Genomic DNA, 14,391 nt, shown 5'->3' with positions numbered 1-14,391 from the left:
TAGTCACGAATTGAGAAGTGACCGAGCTTTACTGTTTGATCAACATAAACAAGAAACCTGATATACTGAGTGATATGACAAATCAATCTTTCACCTCTTCTCCCTAGCAAGGCTTAGAAATCATAGTTAAAGTTTACTGCTGTTTCTTCTTCTTTTTTTCTTTTTCTTTTTCTTTCTTTCTTTTTTATTTTTGGTACACGGGATTGAACCCAGGAGCACTTTACCACCAAACTACATCCTCTGTCCTTTTCATTTTTTACTTTGAGATAAGGTCTCGCTACATTTGAGGACAGTCTCAAACTCGTGATCCTCCTGCCTAAGCTTCCCAAGAATTACAGGTGTGTATCACCATGCACCACAGATTTACTGCTTTTTCAATTCCCAAATCATTTCCCGATGGAAAAAAGAAAAGAAAAAAGTTTTGAAGGGCTGAAGTTTTAGCTTAGTGGTAGAGTGTTTGCTAGCATGCATGTGAAGCCCTGAGTTGATTCCCCAGCACCAAAAAATAAACAAATACACCCACACACATATATATACAAATATATGTTTACATATATAAATATATATTTTAAAAATGCATTTCTCTCTGGGCAAGGTGGCACACACCTATAATCCCAGCAGCTTGGGAGGCTGAGGCAGGAGGATTGAGAGTTCAAAGCCAGCTTAAGTAACCTAGTGAGACCCAGTCTCTAAATAAAAAATTAAAAGACTGGGGATGTGGCTCAGTGGTTAAGCTCCCCTGGGTTCAAGTCCTAGTACCAGGGGAAAAAAAAATTTTCCTCCTCCTACACCTGAAATAAGTTATAGCTCTTAAATTTTATTTCAATAGTTCATTCTCAAACTCCACCAGAAAACCAGTTTAATTATTCATAAGAGTCCTCACTAATGTTCTGAAAGAAAAGAACTGCATACAGCAATGCCCAGTGTGCCTTCTATACTTAAGACCTGACTTAATAATTATAAAATTCCTCAAGAAAGTAAACTGAAGATAATGAGTTTTAGAAGGCCAAGACCACCCACACCTTTTTTTTTTTTTTTTGGTACCAGGGATTGAACCCAGGGGCACTTAACCACTGAGCCACATCCCCAGTCCTTTTTGAGACAGGGTCTCACTAAGTTGCTGAGGTTGGACTCCTCCTGCCTCGGCCTCCCAAACCACTGGGATTTCAGGTTAGCATCTCCATGCCCAGCAGTCCAAACCCTTTCCATAAAACTTAAAAAGTGATGACTGTAAGTAGATTACTCCACTAATAACTTTAAGGTTGAATCTTAGCCTTCTAATACTGAAAGTTTTTCCCTATTAAAAAACCACTGTTCCAGCAGCAACAATGGCAGACATGTTATTACAATGTGTCAAGCTCTGCCCTGGGTATGAAACATAATTACTCACTGAATTCCATTCAATTGTTCTATGAAGCACATGAAATTTTATCACTCCCATTTTAGGGATGAACAAATTTGAGACTTTTACAAGTTAAATGATTAGCTCAAAGTTACATGGCTGATAAGTGGCAGAGTCCAGGCTCAAGGTAGATCTAGCTGACACTTAAGCCCCTGCTCTTTTTTTGTTTGTTTTTGATTGTACATAACGTTAGAATTCATTTTGACAAAATTTTAAAAACATGAAATTTGTTCAAACTCAGTCCCCAGTATATCCCCTTTCCCTCCCCTCCTCCCTCTCCTTGTTCCCTTCCTTCAACTCTACTGATCTTTCTGCTATTTACTTCTAGACTTTTTTTTTTTCTTTTTGATTAATGTCTTGTGGATATTCAGGATGGTGAGATTTACTGTGATATATTCACATGTGTACACAGGAGTTAGGCTAGAGTAATTCCTCTGTTCTTCCCTTATCCCATCTCTTCTCCCTCCTCCTCAGTCCCCTTCATTTTAGCCCACTTGTCTTCCATCTTTTTTGATGGAATTCTCCACCCCCTTCCCTCTATTCCCCCCCCCCTTATTTTGTACTATCTTCTGCATATCAGAGAAAACATTCAACCTTTGGCTTATGGTTTATTTCACTTATCATCATAGTCTTCAGTTCCATCCATTTACCAGCAAATGCCACAATTTCATTCTTCATTAGCCCCTGCTCTTAACCACTGTCTTCAGCTAAAATTTAACTCCCCTTTCTAAATGATGTCATTTACTTCCTCTCCATATTGGTTTCATTCATTGAGAAAGGAAGCCTTAAAACAAGTAAAGCTCTAATTTTAGTAGTACTTCAGCATCTACATAAAAACCCTAAAACTTTAATTTCAAAATCTCCTGACATGACAATCCAACAATAAACTTTATGATGCCAATTTTTTGGTCCACATTTATCCTTTTCTTTCCTAAGCTCCACTGGGGGCGGGGGGGGGGGATGTTGGGGAGGAAGAGAATCATTCCCAAAGCTTAAATTCCAAGTTTCTGTCCTTGGCAACTATACTGTGCTTTGGGACCTTAAAATTATAAGCACAGATCCCAGAGGAGAACATTTCCTTTATTAGCAACTGGCTCTGAAAATTCCATTCTAGGATGCTAATATAACAAAATACCTCCTGACTTTTATAAACACATTCTTCAGATTATTTAGATACTAGTGTTTGTCTATTTACAAGATAACTTTGCCACAACAGTTAAGCAACTGTAACATTTTGAGGAATCTTTCAAATTTGTTCTTTTAAAGAGCTGACCTGAAAAATTGTTCTCTGGATTCTTCTATGAAATAAGAAAGTTCCTATCTCACAATTCATTTCTCTAAAAAGACACACTTATTTTGTTATTTCTAATGCCCTTGGATTATAACACAAGATTACTGGTAGGGTTTTTTTTTTTTTCCAAATTATGAAACAGAATGAACACAACTTTTAAAAACACTTTATACATTTGCCAAAGTCAAATGTGCCCTTATTTTAAAATCCCATATATGACAATTCAGAAATACTGAATAATGGAGAGAGGTTGACTGTCTTGCCCCAGGTAATGGACTACATTAGGCTTTTAACAGAATGCATAGCTGCTGCATTTTAGGGAATGGTAAGCACCTAGAAGACCTCCCAACTCCAGGCATCCTTTCATCGTATAAGTAGTTAAAGTGCAGTTGTAATTACTAACGCACCTTTAGCTGGACAGCTCCTTGAGTTCTCCCTACCTAAAACATGAATGTGAAACTTAAGAATCAACTGGCACTTATCTTTGGGAGATGGATTCAAGGAGTTGAGTGGAGAGGGTAAAAAGTTTGTTTCACCTTATAACCCCAGGACTGTTTTTATTTTGCTTTGTTTACCATGTCTTCTTACTACAGTTAGCTTTTCAAAATTACAGCCCCACCAGCTATCAGTCTTCTCCCTCTTCTCATACTTCTTGGCCCACAGAGTGCCTTAACACCAAGCTCATCTTAAACAAGGTGACAGAACGCTCAAACACACAAACACCCACCAACTAGTACTCAGTATGAGTACAGAGTTGTTTGGGACTGAACCAGGATATTCATCTGAAGAGTAAACTTCAAAGTACCTCATCTTTGAAAAGAACTGCTAAATCTGTATTCCCCAGCCCTAAACATCAATACGGACAGTTCTCCTTGAATGATCCATTTTATATAACAACAAAAGAGTTGTTTTAAAAAAAAAATTATTTTCATGACATCACTCCTCCTTGTAAAACTGTTCTGTTGACATCCTGTCACCAAATCATGTAATCACTTCCTTCTTGATATCCCTTTCCTTCAGTAACCAAAAAATACAAGCTACATGAGTGGGTGCTATGGAGCTAGTAGTTTAAGGCAATAGGGATTGCTAAGAAACAGATGACCCTCAGCAACAGCCATTAATCAGGAGAGAGCGTGATGACACATTCTCCAATAATCCAAAACAGCCAAGAAATTCAGATTGTTAGAAGATATCTGATTTTTAAGGCAACATGTTGGTGGTCAAAGGAAACATCTGCAAGTCACCCACAGGCAACCCCTTACTGAACTAGTCTCCATCATTCTGGTTTAGGCTCCTGCTCTCTATTCCACACATTACTGAATGATCATTTTCCAAACCCTGCTCCTGAGCTGGAGTTGTAGCCCGGTGGTAAAGGGCTTGCCTAACATGTAAAGTCCTGGGTTCTACCCGCCACTGGAGGGGAAAAAAAAAAATTAGTTTTGCTCCCGATCACTACTAACTTGAACTACTACCACAAAATTCCAAATCCTCATGTTGTCATTCAACGTTCATAGTAACCCAACCTCCACTTTCCTCAACTTCCCTACACAAACCTTACCCTTCAACCAAAGGAGTCCACCTCTCTTCCATCTCACCCCCCAACCCACTGTATCCCCGCCAAGATGGCCTCCTCCTTACCTTCCTTCTTTACCCCATCAATGACCACATTTGGCGCAGCAAACAACCCATTGGAAGTAGACCCTCCAACACCTGCTAACCGGCTGGTTCACTGCGTGAGTCAGGACACCTCTCTGATCAAGGCCAACAGATTTAACTTCAAAGAAGGGGTTTAAATCTCCCGGAAGACAAATCCTACGGCCTTGTCTCGATTTCCCCACACCAAATAATATTTTTAACAGGAGCAATGAGCCTTCAGCCGCGCTGAGAGGAGCCTCCTCTCGGAGAAGGCACTGCGGGGTCTCGAGTCTTCTCACCCAGAAAGGCCTCAGGTAGGTGGGGGATGCCCCAACCAGTCCTGCGAAGCGGGCAGCCGTGCGCAACCTCAGCGCGCACCTTCCTACACCTCCAGGGTACCATCCCCAACCCGACCCAGAACCCCGTCCCGCAGTGGCCCCCGGAGGACCCTCTGCGCTGCCCAGGCCCAGTGCCGTCGGCCGCGACAAAGGGTCAGTACGGGAGACCACCCCGCAGCGCGCGCTCCCCGCGGGCCTCCGCTGCCCGGGCCGCGCCCACCCGGACGCTGCCGCTACCTTGTCCTCGGGCGGTGAGTCCGGCTCACGAACCGCTCTCTGCCTCAGCTCAGTCATGCTGGAGACCCCGGCGCGACCGCGCCACTGGCTAGCAGCGCAGCCGCCGGAGCGTACAGCTCAGCGAGCACGCGCGGACTCCTTTGGCCGAGCCTGCCTGCCTGCCCGCCCGAGCAGTCCGCAGCTCCACAGCGGCTCTCAGGCCCCTCCGCAGCCCGCTCGCCAGCCCTGGAGCTCCGCCCAGCGCCTCCGCCGCTCTTCCACCGGAGCTGAGAGGAGCCGGCCTTCCCACTCGCTCCTCCTCCCGGGAAAAGGTTCGGAGAGAGCGCGCACGCGCACCGCCGCCATCTCCGCCCGGGAGATCCGCCAATAGCGGGAATACACTAAGGAGGCGGGGCGATGGGGCGAGGCGGGGCGGAGCAGAGTGGAGAGACGTGCATTGGGCAGCTTCACAAGGGGGCGGGGAATACGTGCCTTACAGAGCGAGATTAGCCAATGGAAACTCCCTCCTGACCGCGGATGGCCGGTTCCGGCGTTCTAGATCTTGAAGGTAAATGGTTACTGAGGGAAAGAAGCGCCTCCCAGAGGATCTATCCGGCAAGAATTTACTGCCCTAGGCTTCCAGGCTTACTTAAGAATCCATTTGTCAGAGCCCAGGTGGTGAGGCTTGGTAAACCAACCTGATTAAAAGGAGGGAATCACGTGAAAATAAAGTAAAATCCAAACTTCAGTTTGCCTTGCTATGCCAAGAAGTCTCTAGGTATCCTTGAGCTGAGTAAACACGGAGCAGAGTGAGCTATAGTTGGTTTTTCTTGTTTAAACCACACATCACTTGACAATGGATGGGATTTTCATTTTACAAGTGGGATCATCTGCAGTGTTTCAAATTTATTCTGGGGTTTTATTTTGGTTTTGGTGCTGGGGATTGAACACAGGGCCTAGTGCATGCTAAGCTTGAGCTAAATTATTTAGCTGTTCCCTTACCCCTGGATTGTTGAAAGACTTTTTGGGAACAGCAAAACTGCCTGCTTTGTTTCCTGCGGATCCCCTATGTACCTGACACATCCTAAGTACTTTTTTAAAAAATATTTTTTAGTCGTTGATGGACATTTTATTTATTTATTTATATGTGGTGATGAGAATTGAACCCAGTGCCTCACACATGTAAGTGCTCTACCACTGAGCCACAACCTCAGCCCCCTAAGTACTTTTGAGTGGATTTAAAACTTATGAAGGAAATGATTTAACCAAGGCCTAGCTGGTAGAAATGCCTAGTAAGAATTAGAATTCAGATTACAAACTAACTACTGTTCATACTGCCTGCCTGAATTCATTAATAGCTGTGTTGCTCCGGCATCACCCTCTGTGCTTCCTACTTGTTCGCAAACAAAGCCAAACTCAAGTTCCCTATCCTTAACCATATTGTAATCTAACAATGAGAAACTCTTGCACATAGAGAAGTTGCAATTTCCTGTTGACAAGTTTGACCTGAGCTGTGAGGTTTGGGGAAAGAAACTGAAGTGGCAACTCCTTCCTAAGATGTTTCTTATTTATCTCTGTTAATAACTGCAACCTGCTAGTTTCTGCTTCTGTAATCATGCTTGCTCACCAGCTGTGGCGGGAACCAGAGTTGCCTGGAAAGAAGGAAAAGAAATCAAGGCTACTTGCGTGAGGAAGTCTGTACTGTATAAAAGATAATAAGAACAAAGAACTGTGTTCAGCCTTTGAAAAAGACTGCTGAGCTTGCACCAGTGCTGAATAAACCTTGCACTTCTACATCTCGAAGTGCTGCTTGTCTCTTTCCAGTGCCATAATTTTCCATATTTTCGATAACAAAATGAGAATTCTGAAAAAGGCATTACATATTCCTGATTTCTCTTCCCTTCGCCCCCATCCTGCCTCCTGGGCAGTGAACCCAGGAGCAAGAGCCCTACCACTAAGCTACTTCCCCTTCCCCAGTACTTCTCCCCTACTTTCTCTCTTTTTGAGACAGGATCTCCAAAATTGCTCAGACTGGCATTCAGGTTGGTAATCTCCTGCCTCAGCCTCTCCATAGTTGGGATTACAGGCATGAGCCACCACAACCATCACATATTCCTGATTTCCATAAGAGTATATTCCCAAATTTTTTGAAATAGTGTAACAAATTTGGAAGAGCCCTGAACTCTGAACTTTGTTTCCTATTTTAAGACATTGCGCAATTACTAGAGTAGTGTTTTGTTTGTTCATTGTACTAGGGGTCAAACCCAGGTCCACTCTGCCACTGAGCTACATCCCAGGTCCTTTTTTCTTTTTCTTTTTTTTTTAACTTTTTTTTTGAGACTCAGGAGGCTGAAGCAAGAGATTCCCAGTTCGAGGCTGGGCTCAGCAGTTTAGTGAGGCCCAAAGCAATTTAGCAAGATCCTGTCTCCAAATAAAAAATTAAAAGGGCTGGGGATGTAGCTCAGTGGTAAACCACCCCTGGGTTCAATCCCCAGTTTAAAAAAAAAAAAAAAAAGTTTTATTTTGAGACAGGTCTTGCTAAATTGCCTAGGCTGGCTTGAATTTGGGACACTTGTGCCTCAGTCTCCCCAATAGCTGAGACCACAAACATGCACCAACACACTGCGTTTGATTTTCTCTTCTGTTCCTTGTATTAATTCTTTTTTGAGGGTTGTATCAGGCTTGGGGCATATCTTGTATACAGTGACTTCATTATACTCCTTGATTAGTTCCATAATTGTTAAATATGGTGTTAACAAAATAACCAGCATGGGATTCCTAATCCCCAGAATGTGCAGGCTGACTGTAAGTGAGTAGCTACTGCTATAATTAGTTTCTTTTCATAATAAAAACATCTTCCCTCATCTTAATATTTGAAAACTGCAATGGTACAAGTGATATGAAAATTCTTCAGTTCCCAGAATAATGATTTCCTTCCTCTTGGAGGGAAAAAATTTATCAATTAAAAAATCTTTAAACAATAAATTTAAGAATTGTGGAAAGGGCTGTTGATGTAGCTCAGTGATGGAATGCTTGTCTAACATGCATAAGGTCTGATCTCTACCACCACCAAAAAACAAAAAAGTTGAAAAACAAAAACAGCCTTAATCTACTTTTTCTGGCTTATCATATTGCCTTTCTATTTCTCACAGCTTGACAACTGTTCTTGGGTAACTAAAACTTATTCAGTATAATAAATGGCATGCAAAATTGCATTGAGAATGGTCTAGGTAGAATTGTCAAGGCTTCAGGACTGGGGATTTGGTTCAGTGGTAGAGCACTTGCCTAGCATGTGCAAGGCCCTGGGTTCATCCCCAGCACTGGAAAAAAAAAAATCTTCAAAAAATGCAAATCCTGCACTTCCATGCTCTTACAGGCATATTGGATTATTAGATAACTATGTAATATGTATTAGTCTCCTTTCTAATAAGCAGAGGTCTCACTTTTTCTAACCAGTAAGTCTACATGAAGGAGCAGGTGCTGTAAGGACAAATATTTACCTATTTATCACACATGCTGTAAGAGTTTTGTTTTTTTTTTGTTTTTTTTTTGTTTTTTGTTTTTTTGGTACTGGAATTGAACCCAGGAGCACTTTACCACACTAAGCTACATCCCCAGTCAATCCCTTTTACTTTTGTAATTTTTGAAACAAGGTCTTTCTAAATTGCCAAGTCTTGGCCTTTAAACTTGTAATCCTACTGCCTCAGCCTTCTGAGTTGCAGGGATTACAGGCATGCACCACAGTGCCTGCTGTAAGAGTACTTTTTAATCCTGATTATTCATTAGGATTACCTGGGCAGCTTCTAAATATCACTCTTTGAAGGACCATCCCAGATCAACTTGAGAATTTCTGGAGATGAGACCAAAGGGGACTAAACTTTTCCAAAACACTACCTAGGTGAGTCTAATATGCAGCCAGGATTGAAAATGACTAATATATGATCTTACCTACCTTTTAAAGAAATTTGACAGAAACTACATACAATAGTTTACAGAGTTTTATCCCAATATTCATTAATATTTTTGATCAACAATATGTTTACTACAGTGTAGAAAACATTACAGCATGGTGCCGCACACCTTTATTCTCAGTGGTTTAGGAGTCTGAAGCAGAAGGATCACAGATTCCAGGCCAACTTCAGCAACTCATGGAGGCCCTCAGCTTGTCATTCAATGGTTAAGCATCCCTGGGCTCAATCCCCAGTACCAAAAATAATAAGTAACAAGAAAGACTGGGGATGTCACTCAGTGGTAAAGACCCCCTGGGTTCAATTCCTAATATCAAAAATAAATAAATAAATAAATAAATAAATAAAAATTAAAAAGCGTAGAAAATACAGAAATGTATAATGAAAAAACAAATTATTTGTAGTAGTATCATCAGCCACAGATAATTATTGTCAATATTTATATTCTTGCCTTTCTATTCCATTGTCTAGGCACATATATACAGATATAACAATTTCAGAAAATTAGAAAACCTTTATTTATGTTGTTTCATAACCTGATTTTCTTTTTCCTTAAATGCTCTTTGAGAATGGTAATTTAAAGGTTGGGCAGTATTTCATCTTACAGATTTACCATAGTATACCTCCTAACAAAAGCAAACATATCTGGGTGCAGGGACACACAATTCTAATCCCGGGTACTCTGCATTCTGAGACAGAGTGATTGCAAATTCAATGTCAGCCTCAAAAATTTAGCAAGATCTTATCTCAAAATAAAAGGGTTTGGGGGAGCTGGGGAGATAGCTCAGTCAGTAGAGTGCTTGCCTTGTAAGCACAAGGCCCAGGGTTCGATACTCAGCACCCCTCCAAAAAAAAAAAAAAAAAAAAAAAAAACCAAACAAACAAAATAAAAAGGGTTCGGGATGTAGCTCAATGGTAAAGCACCTCTGGGTTCTAATCCCCAGGACTGTTTAAAGAAAAAGGAGGAGGAAGGGAGGAAGATACCTTTAAGGATATCTCCAATTTGGGGGAATTAATGATTGTGTAAGAAACATGCTTGGGAACTGCCTCTGATTACTTTCTTAGGAAAAAGTCCTAGAGATTGAATTTCTTTATTAAAAAAAAGACACAAGTGTGCACTTACATAAAAGAATAAAATCGTAAATACAATTCTAAGATTTTGATACACATTTTCAAATTCCTAACAGAAAAATTTCACCAATTTGTACTCCTACTCACATTGTATGAAAGTACTCACTTCTGCACAGTGGTGCATAGGTATAATCCCAGCAACTCAGGAAGCCGAGGCAGGAGGATCACAGGTTCAAGGTCAACCTCAGCAAAAAAGCGAGGTCCTAAATAATTTAATGAGACCCTGTCTCGAAATAAAAAATAAATAAGGGCTAAGGGTGTGGCTCAGTGGTAAAGTGCCTCTGGGTTCAATCCCTAGTACCCCAAAAAATAAAATAAGTGCCATTTCTTTAGCTCTTTTCTAATACTAGATGTTAACAGAATTTTCTTTAATTATTTGATTGACCGATTATTTGGTACTGGGGATTGAACCCATGGGTGCTTTACCACTGAACTACATCCCCCATCCTTTTCTTTACAACAGGGTCTCAATAAATTGCCCAGGATGGCTTGGAACTTGCCATTCTCTTGCCTGAGCCTCCTAAATTGCTGGGATTATAAGCATGTGCTGCCATATACAGCAGAGTTTTCTTAATTTAATAGATGAAAAATGTATCATTAGTGAATTCATATTTCTTTGCTTATTATTGTTACTAATAATTTTTTCACACATTTACTAAGACTAGGCCTGGACACTGGAAGCCAGATTCCTCTGGCTTTTTTAGGTAAATAAATTCCCCTTTTATCTTGTTAAAAGAGAAATTCTGGAACTGGGAAAGGAACTCTTTGTGGTATCACTGGTGTTCAGCTTGCACTAGACCTTGGGGTCACTCCCCAGTACCCAAAAAAAGGGGGGGGGGAATTTCTTAGATCAAGTAAGCACAGTTTATTTGCACAAAGAAGAACAAAAGGAAGCAAAATAAATCATTCTTGGTAAAGCAGTCAGCTCTCAGAATCAGAACAGGTTCTTAGAACGAAAACCAACAATGTAATCAGACATCTATAGAAAAATGCAGGTGAGCCATAGAAAGCAACTTAATTGACTATGGCCTAGTCTGTCAAACACTTAATTGGTCATAGCTTAACTAGTCAATTGTTTACAGCTTTATTAGATAATTAATCTTCTACCAACCAAAGCTTAGTTAATATGATTAAACGCTGTATTGGTTTAGTTTGTTGGGCCCCAAACAAGTGACTGGTCCAAATCCATGGCCTCATACGAAATCCAGTTTTTTGTTTGTTTGTTTGGTTGGTTTTGGTTGGTTGTTTTGTTTTGAGACAGGGTCTCACTAAGTTACTTAGAATCTCACTAAATTGCTGAGACTGGCCTCAAACTTGTGATCCTCCTGTCTCAGTTTCCCTAGTCACTGGGATTATAGGCATGCGGCACAGGCCCAGCTGAAAATCTTAATACTTTTAATCAGTTAGAGTTGTGTTCTCTGCCACTGAAACCTAACATATACTCACCAGTGCAGTGTTTCTAGGAATTTGGTGAATCATTATTATTCTTTTCTAAAATTTAATCCATCATTTGATAAAAATGTACTTAGTTCATTCTCCCATTGATTGAATAGTACTTTTACTAAATGTTAAAGTGATTCCCTTAAAATGCAGATTGGATCATGTAAAAGACCTGCTTTCAATAACTTTCTCTTGCACTTACAGAGAATCTATGGAGTCCTGTGTGATCCCTCCCCTGCCTTTCTTTGCAACCTTACCTTCATTACTCCCCCATGTTCAGCATGCTCCAGATACATCAACCTTGGTGTTCTACAACACACCACTGACTGCATTCCTTCTAAATATTTCCTACATTTTTCTTTCTTTTTATTTTTTCAATGCTGGAGATTGAACCTATGGCCTATCTCATGCTAGGCAAGGGCTCTACCATTATACTCCTACCCTTAATACCCATCTTTTTAATTATGCTAGTCTCTCTGCCTAGAATGCTTGTTCTTCTGCTCTCCTAGCTTCTTTGGTAAAATGCTACCTCCTAAGAGAGGCCTGCTTTGACCACAGATCATAGCCATAGCCATTTTTAAGTCCTCATTTCAACAGATTCATGTGCATCGTAGGTACCATGCCAGTGGAGTTTGTCATTTGAAATGTCTTCAGGGAACTGGAGGTGTAGTTCAGTGGTAAAGCATGTGTTCAGCACGTGTGAGGCTCTGGTTCAGTCCTCAGCATGAAAAAAAAAAACTATATAATTAATTGAAATATGGCATTAAACCAAAATACTGTGTAAACCTGGAACACTAAAACAGAATAGCAAAAGAATATAAATTCATTATGAGTGAAACAAATGTTCCTCACTGGAAGAATGAACACATTCCAAAGAAACTGCTTTTTTTTTTGTAGGATGAATGTTTTTGATACTGTTTTTAATAACTAAGGCTATTCATCTTCGTTCTTTTTAGATATACATGACTGTAGAGTATATTTTGACATATATACATACATGTAATATAAATTAAGTCTAAGTAGAATCCCATTCTTGTGGTTGTACCTGATGTGGAGTTGTACTGGTCATGTATTCAGATATGAACATAAGAAAGTTTCATCAATTCATTCTACTGTCTTTTCTATTCCCATCCTCCCTTCCTTCACTTCGTTCCCCTCTAATTCAATGAACTTCTATTCCTCCCTCCCCCATCTTTATTGTGTGTTAGCATCCACATATCAGAGAGAATATTCAGCCTTTGGTTTTTTGGGACTGCTTATTTCACTTAGCATGATAGTCTCCAGAGTCATTCATTTACTAGCAAATGCCATAATTTCATTTTTCTTTATAGTTGAGTAATATTCCCTTGTGTATATACCACATTTTCCTTATGCATTCATCTATTGAAGGGCACCTAGGTTAGAGGAACTGGTATTTTAAGGGACCCAAAAAAGGAAAATTCCCACAAATAGATGAAACTGTATTGTGGTGGTGGTGGGGGTTTGTATTTTTGTTTTTGATGCTAGGGATTAAACCCAGGGCCATGCCCATGCTAACCATTCATTCTATCACCAAGTTATCTCTAGCCTTGTATTATGTTTTGATGTAGAGATATGTATGAAAGGAAAATTGATCACACATAAAGCAAGAAAGTGACAGCATCAAAACTTACAAGTGGGGGCTGGGGAGATAGCTCGGTTGGTAGAGTGCTTGCTTTGTAAGCACAAGGCCCTGGGTTCGATCCCCAGCACCCAAAAAAAAAAAAAAAAAACAAGTGGGTGGCAGGGTCTTGGAAGAAATTCAAGAGTAGAACTTTTTAGAAATGCTACATCATCAACACCCTTAACATAGCGCATGATAGTTTATAGGAAAATAACAGTATCAGCAACTGAGTGGGAAACTCTGAATGTAGAGAAATAGTAGAAATGCCTTAACCTATTCATTTATGATGGTAGAGATCAAACCCAGAACCTCACACATACTAGTAAGCACTCTACCACTGAGCACACTCTTAGCCCCTGTGTATTTAACGTGTGCACAACAGTGATATATAGCAATAATGTTCTTTAAAGTATAAACATTTTTTTTTTTACCTTTTTTTAAAAAAAATTTTTTTAGTTGTTTATTGATGAACCTTTATATGTGGTGCTGAGAATCGAACCCAGTGCCTCACACATGCCAGGCAAGTGCTCTACTACTGAGCCACAACCCCAGCCCCAAAAGTATAAATGTTCTTTTAATAATTATAAAATAGAAATTTTAAATGATGAAGCATTAGATGATAGTTTGGTGTTTTATTTCTTGTGCTACATAAAATAATGGTACACCTTACAAACTGAAGTTACCTTGAATTCAGTGAAATAGATATATGTAATATAAATAGATACATGCCAGAGGGACAGAATACAGTAGGGAGATCAAGTCACAATATCAAGAATATTCAAGAGGGGCTGGGGAGATAGCTCAGTCGGTAGAGTGCTTGCCTTGCAAGCACAAAGCCCTGGGTTCGATCCCCAGCACCCCAAAAAAAAAAAAAAAGAATATTCAAGAGAATGAAATAAATGAATCTTTAGTTCCTGTAACAGGATAAGTAAAACTAAATTCACACTTAGATATATGGTAAACAAATAAAAAACTGAAGAATTCTACAGACTAAGGTAAGATAGTAAAAGCAACTAAAGAGTTGGGCACAGTGGTACATGCCTGTAATCCCAGCAACTCAGGAGCTAGGCAGGAGGATGCAAGTTCAAGGCCAGCCTCAGCAATTGAGCTAGGCCCTAAGCAACTTAGGAAGACTCTGTCTCAAAATAAAAAGTAAAAAGGGTTGGGGATATGGCTCAGTGGTTAAGCACCCCTGGATTTAATCCCCAGTGTCAAAAATAAATAAGTAAACAAATAAATAAAAACAACTAAAGTAAAATGCCATAAATAAGGTAAAAGAGAAACATAAAACCAGGGAACAGAGATTATATATGTATATAAATACACAC

At 40.1% G+C, this 14,391-nt stretch overlaps 1 protein-coding gene across 1 annotated transcript in view; it reads right to left on the bottom strand.

Moving 5' to 3' along the window:
* Cds2 (CDP-diacylglycerol synthase 2) overlaps window positions 1-5,234 on the bottom strand; it is a 63,104-nt gene extending 57,870 nt beyond the window's left edge. Inside the window, 1 exon segment of the mRNA XM_047538978.1 lies at window positions 4,904-5,234. Within this exon segment, the coding sequence (XP_047394934.1) occupies window positions 4,904-4,960 (57 nt within the window). The 5' untranslated portion in view covers window positions 4,961-5,234.
* Window positions 5,235-14,391: the final 9,157 nt, after the last annotated feature.

Source organism: Sciurus carolinensis, chromosome 2 (assembly GCF_902686445.1).
Source record: "Sciurus carolinensis chromosome 2, mSciCar1.2, whole genome shotgun sequence".
Lineage (NCBI taxonomy): Eukaryota > Metazoa > Chordata > Mammalia > Rodentia > Sciuridae > Sciurus > Sciurus carolinensis.
The sequence above is the reverse complement of the archived record's forward strand: the minus strand, read 5'-3'. Positions and strand labels throughout refer to the sequence as shown.